Genomic DNA, 15281 nt, shown 5'->3' with positions numbered 1-15281 from the left:
TTATCTCGGTGGTCACTACAATGTGCTTGAAAAGAGGATCAGCATTATCCCGATACTGCACGAGGAAGCTGCGAACATAGTCTGCAAAAAGCCCTTGATATGAGTTGGTGGCTGCGGTATAGCCACACATTTATTGCTCCCTGTGGGGTGAAGGACATTTTGGCGGTTCCCACCATCCACTCAGGGAAGCAGGAATTTCCCTTCCTGTTTCTGCTGGGGGGGTCACCCACCCTTCAGTTCTTTTCCTGCCTCACGTGGGAGAGCAGCTAGTCCTCCTTCCATTTCAGTTCTCTTAACTATTCTTTCATTTCCTTACATCTTTAACTCTCCTTTCTACCATGCCTACTCCACTCTTGGTCTCCTGTTCCTGACTCTCCTTTCCTCTTTCGCTTCCCGGCTCAGGAAACGAAGAGAGCGAAGACAGTGCTCAGCATCAGAGCGGTGTGGCCATTTTAAGACATCAGCGTGCATAGTGTGCCTGCTCGGATGCTCAAGCCACGGATTGCCAAGAGGACAGCAGTGGCTTCTTCTCTGACACAGAATTGGAGGCTCCTATGATGTGTCGTTTCTTTCCCTTTCACACAGATGGAGGCAGCTATGACTTCATCAATGATGTCCCCAGTCCAGCTGCTGGGGTCTGCTACCCTCAACGGAGACATGTGAGAGACAACTGGGAAATGAACTACCAAGAGGCAGCAATCTACCTCCAGGTCAGCTCTCTCATTTACGGTATAGATAGAAGCACACTGTCATGGAAAGAAAGTGATGTAAAATTGTATCGGTAGCTAGGAGATGATGTCCTACAAACGTTTAAATTATAGGCTACCTTTAGAAAGGGATATATTTTCTCTGTATTCTAGCAAAGATAGATCTGCCCATCTATCTCTGATTTTGATATATTTAGTTCCTTCACTATGTTTTCCCCTGGAATTAAACCCCCCCCCCCCCAATGGTGATCATATAAACCAAACTTGTTATTCCACTTTGGTCCTTGCATCTGTTAAAAAGGTAAAGGTTCCCTTGCTCGAAAGCCAGTCGAATCCGACTCTAGGGTTGCGGTGCTCATCTCCGTTTCAAAGCCGAAGAGCCAGCGCTGTCCGAAGACGTTTCCGTGGTCATGTGGCCGGCATGACTAAACACCAAGACGCACGGAACGCTGTTACCTTCCCACCAAAGTGGTACCTATTTATCTACTTGCAATTTCTTGCTTTCGAACTGCTAGGTTGGCAGGAGCTGGAACTAGAGACGGGAGCTCACCCCGTCATGCGGCACACTCAGGTCTCGAACTGCTGAACTACCGACCTTCCACAGCCTGCAGTTCAGCATCTTAACCACTTGAGCCACCGCAGCATCTGTTAAACACCATTTATTATGCTTATGCTAATTTGCTGCTCACCCTGGTCTGGTAACTTCCGTTTCAATGTATCTGAAGAAGTCTGCATGCACATGAAAGCTTATACCTTGAATAAAACTTTGTTGGTCTTAAAGGTGCCACTGGGCTCAAGCTTTGTTCTGCTGCTTCAGGCCAACACGGCTACCCACCTGAATGGTTCATGTTGTGTCTGTCATATATCCTTCGACATTATTTTTAAAATATAACTGTAAGCTTAATATACCCATTTAAAGTTCCAAATAACGCTGGTTGCAGGTTCAGTTTTATTTCTTTAGAAAACTTCTGTGGCAATTCTCCAGAGAACCTGCTTGAGGCAGCTTACAAAACAAATGTGGCTTACCAAATATCATCTCTCTAATGATGGTGAAAGGGTCTTGTTAGTTTCACTGGTATGGTACAGCTAGGAATCTCTATTAAGTGGCAGAGCGTGCTAGGCTTACAGGCAGCAGCAGCTTCTCCATACTGTGTGTGCTAGCAAAGAAACAAAGTTACAGGGAGCCACTTGTCAATTTCAAAACTGATAAAAGTCCTTTATTCAGGGAACATCATTCTAGATCGTATAGGTGAGAGACAGGGATAGAATTTAATCTAACTACCTAGGATGGATGCAGATGCAGAATGAATGTCCTGCATACATGGTGCCAAAGATGGAGAGCAAGCTCCTTCTTGTGGTGTGTGGGAGAGAGAGGTGTTAAGCCAGAAGGAAGTCTTGTCCCTAAGAATAGCATTCTACTTCAAAGGGATAGTATCAGATAGCAAGAAGGAAAGGATGCTCTGTGTGTCTCTGTGCTCTCTATCTCTAAATTTATGCTGCTGTCTCTGAAGTCTGAGGCAGGAGACAGTGTACAGTTCTCCACTTCCAACGGATCTGACCCATTCTCTGTTCTCTTCTGTACTTTTGTATGATAGTATTTTAGAGTGAGACATTTGGCGCCATCCTGAGCAGAGTCTTGTTAAAGCGAGTGAATTTAGGACAGTGTAATTTGGCTTGAGAGTCCCTTGGACTGCAAGAAGATCAAATCAGTCAATCCTAAAAGAAATCAACCCTGACTGTTCCCTGGAAGGCCAGGTAATGAAACTGAAGCTCAAATACTTTGGCCACCAAATGAGAAGGGAGCACTCACTGGAGAATACCCTGATGCTGGGAAAGATTGAAGGTCAAAGAAGACGGGGACGGCAAAGGAGGAGATGGTTAGACAGTGTCATAGATGCAACAAACATGAAATTGAGCCAACTTCAGAGGACGGCGGAAGACCGGAAGGCCTGGCGTGATCTGGTCCATGGGGTCGCGAAGAGTCGGACTCGACTGTGCGACTGAACAACAACAACAAAAAATTTGGCTTAAGATGGCATTGACCATCTCCTAGCCTCAATTTATTTTATTGATTTATTTTTAAAATGCTTTTTCTTTGTCTATCTCCCGCAAGCAAGGAGGCCCCAAAACAGCTTAAAATAAAAGGCTTGCTGATCAATAAAGAGTGCTAAAAATCTCACACAATATGGATCAAGTGAGTCATAGTCCTTCCCCCCCCCCAAAAAAAAACACAACATTTTCAGTGCCTCAGGCACAGAGGAGGGCAGGAGCCGAGGAGCTCGGTCTGTCCCCTCAGGATTCTGTTGCTGGCTTGTGAAACAAAAAGTCATTACTTTTCAATAGGAGGAATAAAGGAAGTTACATGGTGCTGCCTGTCATTCACATGACTTTGTGTTTTGGATTTCTTTGTTTTGGATTTCTTTGCTGAGAGCCAATTTAGTGTGGTGGTGAAGAGCACGGACTCTAATCTGGGAGAACTGGGTTTGATTCCCTACTCCTCCACATGCAGCTGCTGGTGTGACCTTGGATCAGTCACAAGTTCTCTTGGAGCTGTTCTCTCGGAGCTGTTCTCTCAAGGGCAGTTCTCGAAAGATCTCTCTCAGGCCCACCTACCTCACAGGGTGCCTGTTGTGGGGAGGGGAAGGGAAAGGAGATTGTAAGCCGCTCTGAGACTCCTTTAGGTAGTGAAGGGTAGGATATAAATCCAATCTCTTCTTCTTTTATGTTAGGAAGGAGAAAACAATGACAAATTCTTCACGCACCCCAAGGATGCCAAAGCACTTGCGGCCTACCTCTTTGTCCACAATCATCTCTTTTACCTAATGGAGCTGACTACGGCCCTGCTGCTCCTGCTGCTGTCCCTCTGTGAGGCACCCGCAGTGCCCATGCTTCGACTTGGCATCTATGTACGTACCTTGGGGAAAGAATGAAGGAGGGATCTCCAGGCCAAGGGGGACACAAGCAAAAGGATGGAAGGCGTGACTATGTAATGGAATGGGTAGACTAATGGAGCTAAGAAGAATATTTTCTAAAATAACTGAGGACCAGTGTCACAGGCTTGCCCTTTTAGTGGGGCAAAAAGAGTTAGAACAGAAGACACTCAGGCAAGCCCTGTGTCCAGTTACCTGAACAGGCTGAAAGTTGACGATCCACTAAAAGAAGAGATGCCCATTGTGAACATCTTATCAGTGGGTAAAATAATTGGGTTTTCAAGCATCATGCCAATTTGTAGTACTTTTTTAAATTAAAAAAACAAGGAATGGCGGGTTCAAAACTATGTAAACAGCTAAAGTCCCTCTGAGTTCCGAATACAACTTTCCTCTCTTTTTCAAGGAAGAAGTAACAACAAATCACTTTGTCCCAGGGAGGAATCGCAAAACACACAGGAGTTTAGACTCTGTTATTTTCCACAAGGCCAGAACCATTCAGACATCTTGGCTTCCTCCCAATGCCAAGACATGCTATCAGCTATGAGTTCTAAGTCCAGTAGCACCTTAGAGACTAACAAGATTTTTAGGGTGTTAGCTTTCAAAAGTCAAAGCTCCCTTCATACCCCCCAAAATCTTGTTGGTCTCTAAGGCGCTACTGGACTCAAATCTAGCTGTTCTACCCCTTTCAGCTACCCTATGTCTGTGACATGAGAAAATTTTTTAAAAGGCATTTAGTATAGCTGCTCTGGCTGGGAGGTTGCAGAATATTCTTAATCCAGCTGCACTCCTGTTCGAGTTTTAAAAACATCACTTAAAGGCTTAATTTGGAAATGATAGTTTGCTGTTTCACTACTGTAGTCATGTCTCCCCCTCCCACTTAGATCGCTGGACCATTGTCTATACTTTAATGTTTTTGTGACTTGAGCTGGTGAAACGATGAGTGTTCAACCCTCTTGCTTGTCCAATTCCAGATTCATGCTACCCTGGAGCTGCTTGCCTTGGCAATAGTAGTGTTTGAGCTGTCTATGAAAATGAGATGGTTGGGCTTCCACACCTATATTCGGCACAAAAGGACCATGGTCAAGGTGAACCGCTGGTAACCCTCTTGCCTACTTGATCCGGCCTTTTGCAGGAACCAGAATGGACTCTTATCTGTGCTGTCTGAGCCATGACAATTTTGATAGGGTGTGGATGGGCTGGTGAGATGTTCTGAGAGACCTTTTTGTTTCCTTCTTGACTTTAAAAAGTGGCTTGGGCAACTCTTCCCAACCCTTTGTGCATCGATGGGTTATTCTGTAGAACAGCAGGCTGTGTTTGACTCCTGTCAAACTACCTTTATCAAGCTCCTACAACAGGGGTCCCCAACAATGCTCCTTCTAAGCTGCAGAGTCTTGTGAGCAAAAATGCTACTTTGTGAGCTACCGGCATCAAAGTTGTGAGCGAGTGATTTGGCTACTGCATAAATTAGTTTGCTTTGGAGCTGTCCTTCCTGAGCTAAGGCAAAAATGTGTGAGCCGGAGGCTAGAAAACTGGGAGCTACCTCACACTAACTCAGCTTAGAGGGAACACTAGTCCCCAATCTTTTTGAGCCTGTGGGAATTCTGACACAGTGTAATGGGCACAACCAGGGCTATTTTTGGGCAGGAACGCACAGGAACGGAGTTCCGGCTGGCTCCTGAGTTGGCCACACCCAGCAGGAACTCATTAGCATAATCGGCCACACCCAACAGCAGAAACTCATTAGGATTGGCTACAGTAGGCGTGTCTGTGGCCTAACATGCAAAGGAGTCCCTGCTACAAAAAAAGGCCCTGGGTTTTGACAACAAACAAGGTAAACAGAATAAGAAGCAAAAGGTGGGTGTGGCTGGATGACCACACTTTTAGCAACATGGGGCTGCAGCCTAATATGCTAATGAGCTGTGGTGGCAGGGTGTGGCCTAATATGCTAATGAGTTTCAGCTGTTGGGTGTGACCTGTTATGCTCATGAGTTCCTGCTGGGCTTTTTCTACAAATAAGGCCCTGGGCACAACCATGAAATGCCTGCCACAAAATGGCTGCCACAGGAGGGGGACCCTGCCGCAGCTTACCATCAGTCATACAGTGAAGATCCTTGTGCTGTGGCGGCATTTACAGCTGAAGCCTTGCTGGGCAAAAGTGCCCCTGGCCCCACCCACTTTCTGAAAACGTTTATTGGACACCAGAAAAAGTGTTGCTGGGCAGCATGGTACCCACAGGCACCACGTTGAAGACCCCTGCACTACAATTTTGCTTTTTAGGTACTTATTTTCAAGTGATTTTATTCCTTGTTACTTCCTTGCTGTCATCATTTAGAGCCAGTTTGGTGTAGTGGTTAAGTGCGTGGACTCTAATCTGGGAGAACCGGGTTTGAATCCCCACTCCTCCACTTGCACCTGGCAAGCCATAACTCTGATAAGAGCTGTTCTTGAAAAAAGAGCAGTTTCTATCAGAGCTCTCTCGGCCCCAACTACCTCACAGGGTGTCTGTTGTGGGGAGGGGAAGGGAAAGGAGTTTGTAAGCCGCTCTGAGACACCTTTGGGTAGTGAAGGGCGGGGTATAAATCCAATCTCTTCTTCTTCATCATCATTTATAATTTGATCATTCCTATTGATCTTAGTGTTTATGCTGTCGTTACTAATTCACTACTTCTGTGTGTGCACAACTGTTCTGTACACTTTATATTTTAAAACTTCTACTAGGCACTGCTTTAATTCTTTCCATCAGAGCCATACTTGTTGATCTAACAAGCATTTTAGTTATTTGTTTAGTTTTTAAGCTGCACGTCCTAAAAAATGTGAAGAGAGTTCATTGGATTGAGTGCTCTGTGCCATACGAAAGTATACAAAAAGTGGCTGCATGTATTAAAGTTATGATTCTCCAGTCTATATTAAATATATTCTATAAATTTAGATAATCTCAGAATCTGGCCACTGCTTCTATAGAATGTTAGCGGTGTATAGCAAAATATGTTTTTGCCTTATTTTCTGGGTAGCTACTATGAGTAATGTGGTATTAAAATAGCATTTTTGTCTAAGTCTCAAAGAAGACAAAAAATGCTACAGTTTATTATAGTGAGAACATTCTGAAAGACAGTTGCCTTACTGATCTAACGAAACAGCATGAGAAACATAGGGGTCCAAGTGACACATAATAAAAACTCTTTTTCCCATTGCACAATCTCCCCCCCCCTTCTCTTCTTTAACTCCCAAAGAAGGTAGCAAAATCTTTCTTAAAGCTGAACTTTTATAGTATGCCTATTATAAAAGCCCTGAAACGAATCTTTTTTTTTGGGGGGGAGGCGTAAAATGCATAATGGACAATAATCTTTGCTGTTTTCAAGCCACAGACGCACAGGTATAAATTTACAAATGGTTTAGTATGTCTGTTATGACGGTAAGTTGTTGAGAGTATTATTTGAAAGCAGAGTGCCAGGAAGGCTTTTCATCCAAAGGCAGACTGTCATTTCTAAGCGATTATGTTTGCAGAGAACATAAAAAAAGCCCCTCTCATTTAGCTCAAAGATTCATCTAGTTTAGCATTCTGTTTTCGTCACTGGGCCCCTAGATACTTCCAAGAAACTTGCAGGTAGAAAGGAATCCTCCTGCCCTCTGTTTTGCCTCTCAGTTGTTGGTACGCAGAGGTATACTGCCTCTGTATATGGAGGTTCCATTTAGCTATCATGGCTAATAGCTCTATATCATCCCATAAATTTGTCTAATCCCCTTTCAAAGAGTGTGATCACCATCTCTGTTTTTGCATCATAGACTCAAGACAGTTAATTTGGCTCATCTTTCTAGAATGGCTGTTTCTTGTCTTGATAATCCTGGAGTGTATGTATGTTCTTTTGAGGTCCTGTTGCACTAGTTGCACCTTGGGCTTTGTGTAGTCTATTCTGAAAAATTAAAATTTTCCATCGAGAAAAGGAGAATTCCGTGACCTATAGGAATTGTGCAATTTAAATTTACATATTTGTATATGTTGTATCTGTGCAATTTATTCTGCTTCTCATAAGAAGGGGCAAAGTACTATGGAAAGCACTGAAGCCCTGACCTCTGGAAATTCTGCACAGTCTTCCTCTTTCCACACTTTCACCATTGGCTTCTACAGGTTTGCAAATGTCTACCAATTCCTGGGCTTTCCTCTGCATGTGCCTTCCAATCCCATTATGATTGTTAAATTCTTTAGGTAACCTTATTTTTCTTACAAGGTAGCCTGCTTCACACACTGCCCCCCCCCCCATTTTAAAACCAAGGCACAATTTTTGTAGAGCTCTCGTGTTGCCGGTCTGATGAGGGTGTGCTTTGGAAGTGCCAATTGTCCTCTTCTGTGGCTTCTGTTCTTGGCAGACCTGTGTGCTGTTGCTGCAGTTCATCGAGGCGATAGTGGTGTTGGTGCGCCAGACGTCACACGTCCGGATCACGAGAGCCTTGCGTTGTATCTTCCTAGTGGACTGTCGTTACTGCGGAGCTGTCCGAAGGTACTCGGCTGCCTGGCCTTTGGGCACTATGCTGTAGCTGCAGCACAACTGCCAGTGCTCTGTCTCAGTTCCCTTTTCACAAAAGCAGTAGAAAGTAAACCTATTCCCCTTAATATTGACTATGTCTTTAATTTGGGAAGCGGACTAGCCTGATTTCAGAAGTTTTATGTGTTTAGAGCATGATGAAAAGGCAAAGGAGTGGACATTCTGGCAGTTGGGTACTTGGTACTGGTTTATTCCTAATGAAAGAACAAATATGCATATAAGCGTTAAGGTAGAGATTTTAGATGCTATGAATAAACCTGGTCAGTTTAACCTAACTTCATTTCAGAGAACAGTGATGAAGCAAATATTGGCCATTTCTTACAGGCAGGTATACACAACAAAGTCACGCATGTCAGCTTTTTGAAGTGCACGAACATTTCTTTGTAGGTAATGAAACAGGTAGCAACTGTTTGACCCATAGATTATCCAGTGTACAATACCACATGTACTTGAAGCACACCCACAGTGGTGTGTGTGTTCAGGCCCAGTGACTCCAAGCGTTAAATTCTTAAATTCTGGTTTCCTATCAACCGCCATTTGTGCATTTTGTGTCATGGTCATGTCAGGAGTACATGGTAATGCAACAGTCTGATATTCAGCACAGAATCCTGTGCAGCCGTGAGTTCCCATACTCCTGTGCCTCTCAAGTCTCCATTAACATTTAGTATAATACACTGCAGCACTGAGAGTGCGCTAAAAATTGATATTAATGTGAGAGACTTGAACTGGATGCATTTGGCATCTGATGGCAGGGAAGACTGTGTTGAGAGAAGGTTTGTAAGACAAACACATGGGCAATGTGAGCTTTTGGAATAATAGGAAGGGGGGGAACAAAGGACTTTTCACAAACCCATTTTGTGTATGTGTGGCTCACCACGTTCCCAGCCACTCAGATAAACAGTGTTGACCACTTCATTAGCCTCCTAAAGGAGTTCCAATGCGCTTTCCAAGACAAGGAGGTGGCTGTAGTTCTTGTTATCACACAATGGACTTCAAATGATGATAGCCACCTTGCTAGAGCCTCATTAGCCAGCATGATGTAGTGGTTAAGAGCAGTGGACTTTAATTTGGAGAACTGGGTTTGATTCCCTACTCCTCCACATGAAGCCTGCTGGGTCACAGTCACAGTTACTGCGGAACTCTCTCAGGCCCACCTACTCACAAGTGATTGTTGTGGGGAGAGGAAGGGAAGGTGATTGTAAGCCACTTTGAGACTCCTTAAGGTAAAGAAAAGCAGGGTATAAAAACCAACTCTTCTTCTTCTAGGTGATCTTAAGTGTACATGGGAAGGGCCATTGCTCAGTGGTAGGACATGTGGTTTGCATGCATAGGGCCCCAAATTTAATGTAAAAGGGGATCTGGGTGATCTTAAGGGTACATGGGAGGGGCCACTGCTCAGTCGTAGTACATGTGGTTTGCATGCATAAGGCCCCAAATTTAATCTAAAAGAAGTCTGGTGGCAGGTCTTAGGAAAATCATAGAGAAAGAGACCAGCTACCCATAAGAGCAGAGAATATTGGGTTAGACTGGCTAGAGGAAGACATTCCTGTTCTAGAAGGTATTTGAGCTAAACTGATTGACTGCAGGACGGCATCTGTTTTAATGTACCTGACATTTTACTGCTAAAATTTAAAAATTATTTTTATTTTTATTTGTTGTATGTTTTTCATTTTTATTGTTAGTTGCCTGTTTTAGCTTGCATGTGACATATGATAGCACTAAATAAATTAATGATGTGATTTGGTTAGGGTAGCTTCATATGTTCATTTGAAAAACTGGTCCTAGAAAACACCAGTAGTTTTCATATGTTCATATGAAACCACTGGTGTTTTCTAGAAAAGGAACTGGGGTTCAGTGATAAAGCACATTGAGTTGGATCCAGGCTAACGTTTCCATTGGTGTAAGGATTTTCACCCACAGAACACGAGTTTCTTCCTTCCCCTTTTCGACAGCAGGCTAAAATGCCCAAGAAAATTCTGTCCCTGGAAGTCTCCCCTCCCCCAGAACAGGATTTAGGGGGTGTATGTTGAGCTTCAGCGATAGAAGGGAGGCAGGAAAATCATGCTTTATGGGCAGAAATCTTTACGTGCACAGAAACTTCTAGTGTGGATCCAAGCCCTTCTTGGAATGCAAAAGGTCCCAGGTTAGGTACCTTGTGTCTTGAGTTCAAAAGGATCCCAGCTAGCAAGTGTTGAGAAAATGCTTTACTTGAGACCTTGCAGAGCTGCTTCCAGTCATAGCTGGCAATATTTGTCTAGATGCACCAGTGGTCTGACTTGCTGATAAGCAGCTTCATATGACTGTAAGGAAGAAAGTGTCCCTTCAGATAACTAACACTATATTAAATGTTTTTCCCCCCAGAAACCTGCGGCAGATCTTCCAATCTCTCCCTCCGTTCATTGACATTCTCCTTCTCTTACTTTTCTTCATGGTCATTTTTGCAATTCTTGGTATGTAACTGGAGGTTCCTGTCTGAACACTTTTTATCTACTATTGTGCAACAACCATAAACTTTCCTCAGGCCAGCTATCATTGTGTGTGGCACAGCCTGGGTGGACCGGAAGTACAGACATCGCTCTAAATTACACTTAAGTTAAATGGTGTGACTGAGATGATGATGTGTGCAAAATGCTTTTGTTTTGGTTGCTCAAAGGAAATTATATAAAAGATAAGCATTATTTTTGAAAGTATATGCTTCTGCCAGTTTGGTGTAGTGGTTAAGAGCAGCAGAACTCTAATCCGGAGAACCGGGTTTGATTCGTGAGCAGAAATTCTACTTTGTGAGCTACTGGCATTAAAGTTGTGAGCAGGTCGTTTGGCTGCTGCATAAAATTAGTTTGCTCTAGAGCCATCTTTCCTGAGCTAAGACAAAAATGTGTGAGCTGGAGGCTAAAAAAACTGAGCTAGCTCACACTAACTCAGCTTAGAGGGAACACTGCTCACAGGGTGTCTACTGTGGGTAGAGGAAGGGAAGGAGATTGTAAGCAGCTCTGAGACTCCTTTGGGTAGTGAAGGGCAGGGTATAAAACCAACTCTTCTTCTTCCTCCACATTTCCAGGATGGCTCTTTCCACTGTTTCTATGAGTTCTGTAAAAAAGCAGAGCAGGGGGGGAAAGATATCTGGGTAAGCCTTGCTACTCATATCTTCATTTGATACTCTTTGCAGGAAGTGTATTCCTGTGTGCAGAAGGCTGGCTGAAAAAAATCTGACTCCAAGTAGAATGGAATTGGGTTATTTTTGGGTGGTGGTGGTGGTATTATCCTTGGAGAAAGGTGTGCACTTCTGAACAGCCTCTGCACAAAGAGTGCTGGGCATTTGCCAGAATTAGAACAGGTTTGAACTGGGTGGGGGGTGAAGATGGGATGTGTCCGGTCTGTGTAGCCCAAAATTGCATGGCCTGTTGGCCCGCCAGATCCAATGCGGAAAAGACAGTACAGCTACTGTTCCGCATTACTTCTGCTTAACATTGTGCAGAATTAAACTGAGTGGTTCCTTTTCTGGAAAGGAGACGTTTAAATCATTTTGTTACTCAAAATTTGTTTCCTCTTCCTTCTCTTCCCAATCCTATCTTTCTAGGTTTTTATTTGTTCTCTCCTAACAAATCGGACCCTGTAAGTAAACGCTAAATTCTTGAATATCTAGGCCCCTTTGAAAAGCATAATGTGGATAACTTTAAAGTAGCATCTTCCTATGACTCTTGGTCCCCACCCAAACAAGGCACACACAGAGAGAGAATCGGCCTCTCTGGCAGCCCTTCTGTTGTTGGGTGGAAGTAGTAGCAGCAGCAGTTTTCACTGCTGGAGGCACTTCTGATTAGGGGAAGGACACAGTGGCCCTGGCTGCTGATTCTGCACTTCTGAAGGGAATTTCCCTGCAGCTTGATGCAGAAGCCAAACCCAGTGGGTGGGAATGAATGCAAATGCAGTGCCTTTAGAATTCTCGATTATAAGACTAGCAAGCAGTTAGCTGCAAAGAAAGCTGCTGATGTGATGTTGTGTTGCCGTAGTTCACACTGTGTGACGGCTTTGTTGCCTAACAGTTGCTTTTGCCTTGCAGTATTTCAACACCTTGGAGAACAGTCTTGTGAATCTCTTTGTTCTTCTGACTACTGCAAAGTAAGCTCTTTCGCTTAAGAGAAGTTTCCAAGATGAACTGGGGTGTGTGTGTCACTAAAAGTGAATCTTTTAAACTGTCCAGTCCTCAGCCTGTTTACTCAAAAGCAAATCCCATTGGATTAAGCTTGATTTGCCAATAAGTAAATGCAGGATTGCAGCCTGAATTATGTAAGTCATCTGTTGCCTGCTGGGAGAGAACCAGGATATAAATGTAAAAAAAATCATAATATGGTGGACTGAGGTTTGGCATGCTTTAACAGAGTTCTCAGCTGGCTGGAGAAAGCCAGAGTGTTTAGCCCTGACCTGGATAGCCCAGGCAAGCCCGATCTCATCAGATCTCAGAAGCTAAGTGGGGCTGATCCTGGCAAGTACTTGGAAAGGAGACCTCCAAGGAATACCAGGGTTGGGACACAGAGGCAGGCAATAGCAAGCCACCTCTCTGAAACGTACAAGCCCCACTTGGGGTCGCCAGAAATAAAACATGACTTCTAGGCAGGCACGCACGTGCGCACGCACGCATACACAGACACTACTTGTCTGTGAGGTAGAGTTCTTGGGCAAAGAAACTGGTCCAACTTTGAAATTGTTAAACAGCCTGAAGGGTGGTCAGTATTTGAATCAGAAAGGAATAGGTCGCTGAAGGAAGGGAGGGAGAATCATTCTTAATAGCAAACATGAGGGCCCATCAGTGTGGCAGTAAACTAAGGCCCCAAACTGACCAGGTGGGGTTTCATGTACACTTGGAGGATTCCCCAGGTATACAGGTGAGTATTAGGAATTTTAAAGAAGGAAGAAAGAAACAAGCCCCCAAATGACCAGGCAAGCACTGAGTCACACTCATTGTCTTCCGGGAGCCACAGAATATTGAGAACCCTTAGTTATTGGGACAAAAAAAGAAAAGGAAAGCTGAAGCAGGGAAGGGAAGCACAGTCTCGCAGAGAGAGAACTCCTGACCGTGTAGTGTACTTTGGGCGTGATTTGTAACTGGAGCCATAAAGTCCCACAGGGAGCAATACACAAACAGGGGCATTTAGAATTTAGGCAGCCCTTTCTCCTCCCTTGCCAAGGTTTCGGACAGCTATCAGAGGAGCCTTGTTATTGGACTGGGCAGCACACCCTATGGGTAGAATCCCAGATCCTGGATTTATCTCTCCAGCCCTTAATATGACACACTGCAAATAGGAATCAAACCTAAAGCTACGGAATTGGCTGGTTCAACATAAGATGTGTGCTTGAGATGTGTGGGTCACATGCATATATAATCACAAATTGAAGTTGCCTTGTCTGGAGTGTGTGTTTATGTCCTGATTTTGGTTTTGGGGGGGTGTTCAGTAAGAATTTGCATACTTGGTGGGTGATAGTGGGTGAAAGGTTCAGAGCCACACAGGGTTTGGGCAAAGTTTACTGCAAGGGCAGCACTTCCCTTATGAAAACAAACTCATGAGTGCTCACATATGGAAACTCTGTTGGTTTATCAGAATCTGTTATGGTAAGATTGTAGAGGTTATTCTTCCTGTGTTTGGAACTTTTAGGTTGTGTACAAGAGCATCATGGCCTGGTCCAGATGTTATGTTGAGCCACAGGGATTATTAACTGTCAAATGATGGTTTGATGTTGCATCTGAACTATGCCAGTAGGTTGGGCATAGGCATACATTCTGCCAGAAGAACAAGAAATTGTTCTATAAATAGCTACGTCTAAGTGAGGGTACAGTGTTATGGCTAGATTAGAGAGGAACTGCTTTAGTGTTCCACATAAAATAGCCTAGCTGCTGATGCACCAAAAGCAAACCCTGTTGTACATTTTTACCCTAAGTAGTTATTTATTTATTTATTTTCATTACATTTATACCCCGCCCTTCCCGCAAGCGGGCTCAGGGCGGCTTACACGAGCACAAAGTGCATATAAATTACAATATATAAAATGCATAAAAACAATTTAAGAATTCACTTCCATCTGGATGTAAGAGAGAGAGGAAAGAAAAACTCCACATTTTGCATAGCAGAGGGGAAGACTTGGGCCCCGCTTAGATGTCACACAGTCTTCCGGCGGTAACACTCTCTGGAGAACGGTGATGGTAATGGCAGTGGCAGTGGTGGCTCCTACTCATACGCCTGGCGGAAGAGCTCCGTCTTACAGGCCCTGCGGAACTGCAAAATGTCCCGCAGGGCCCTGATATTCTCCGAGAGCTCGTTCCACCAGATAGGAGCTGCCACTGAAAAGGACCTGGCCCTTGTTGCAACAAGCTTGGCCTCCTTAGGGCCTGGGGTCACCAGCCGGTGTTGTGACCCCGACCAAAGTGCTCTTTGGGGAATAGTGAAAATAGTTAGTGAAAATGTTTGGCTGTCATGACTGATACTAACTAATCTCTGGCTCTTTTTGGGTGCAGTTTCCCTGATGTGATGATGCCATCATATTCCCGAAATCCTTGGTCTTGTGTCTTCTTTATTGTGTACCTTTCTATTGAGCTGTACTTCATTATGAATTTGGTAAGTCACCAGGCTGCAGCTTCAAATCTCTCTGCTCTTCTGGATCAGACCAATGATGCATCTAGTCCAGAACTTTGTTTCCCAACAGAGGCCAGTCAAGTGCTGTAAAGCCAATAGACACGGCTTGCAGACAACAACCCTCCTGTGCTGTCTAGCATTTGACAGTCAGAGCCATTCTGCCTCAGAGTCTGGAGTTTTCAGTATATCTAATTTTCCACATGACCCCATCTGCGGATAGTTAAATCCACAGATCCAGGCCATGGAGAGAGAATGGAGAACACGGTGCACCGAGGGTCGCACAAAATCTGAAAACGGAGAGGTGGGTTAAATCCCACCAGAACAGTGCAATAAACTTCTCATCAGTGGAGGGGAGCAGGAGCCCATGTGCCTTGACACAGCTCCCCACTGCCTGTCTTCTGGAGGCTGACAGGTGCGTTGGAGAAGCCGAAGGTCCCCCCTCCCCCATGTGTGAGCACCGTGGGGTGAAAAGGAGCAGCT

General features: G+C 44.4%; 1 protein-coding gene across 1 annotated transcript in view; it reads left to right on the top strand.

Moving 5' to 3' along the window:
* TPCN1 (two pore segment channel 1) overlaps nucleotides 1–15281 on the top strand; it is a 58322-nt gene that overhangs the window by 18122 nt on the left and 24919 nt on the right. The window contains 8 exon segments of the mRNA XM_015425289.1: nucleotides 586–710; nucleotides 3437–3613; nucleotides 4609–4722; nucleotides 8003–8133; nucleotides 10540–10628; nucleotides 11756–11790; nucleotides 12236–12294; nucleotides 14684–14783. Of these exon segments, the coding sequence (XP_015280775.1) occupies nucleotides 586–710; nucleotides 3437–3613; nucleotides 4609–4722; nucleotides 8003–8133; nucleotides 10540–10628; nucleotides 11756–11790; nucleotides 12236–12294; nucleotides 14684–14783 (830 nt within the window).

Source organism: Gekko japonicus, unplaced genomic scaffold (assembly GCF_001447785.1).
Source record: "Gekko japonicus isolate JY-2015 unplaced genomic scaffold, Gekko_japonicus_V1.1 scaffold135, whole genome shotgun sequence".
NCBI lineage: Eukaryota > Metazoa > Chordata > Lepidosauria > Squamata > Gekkonidae > Gekko > Gekko japonicus.
This window is presented reverse-complemented; position numbering and strand designations above follow the sequence as displayed.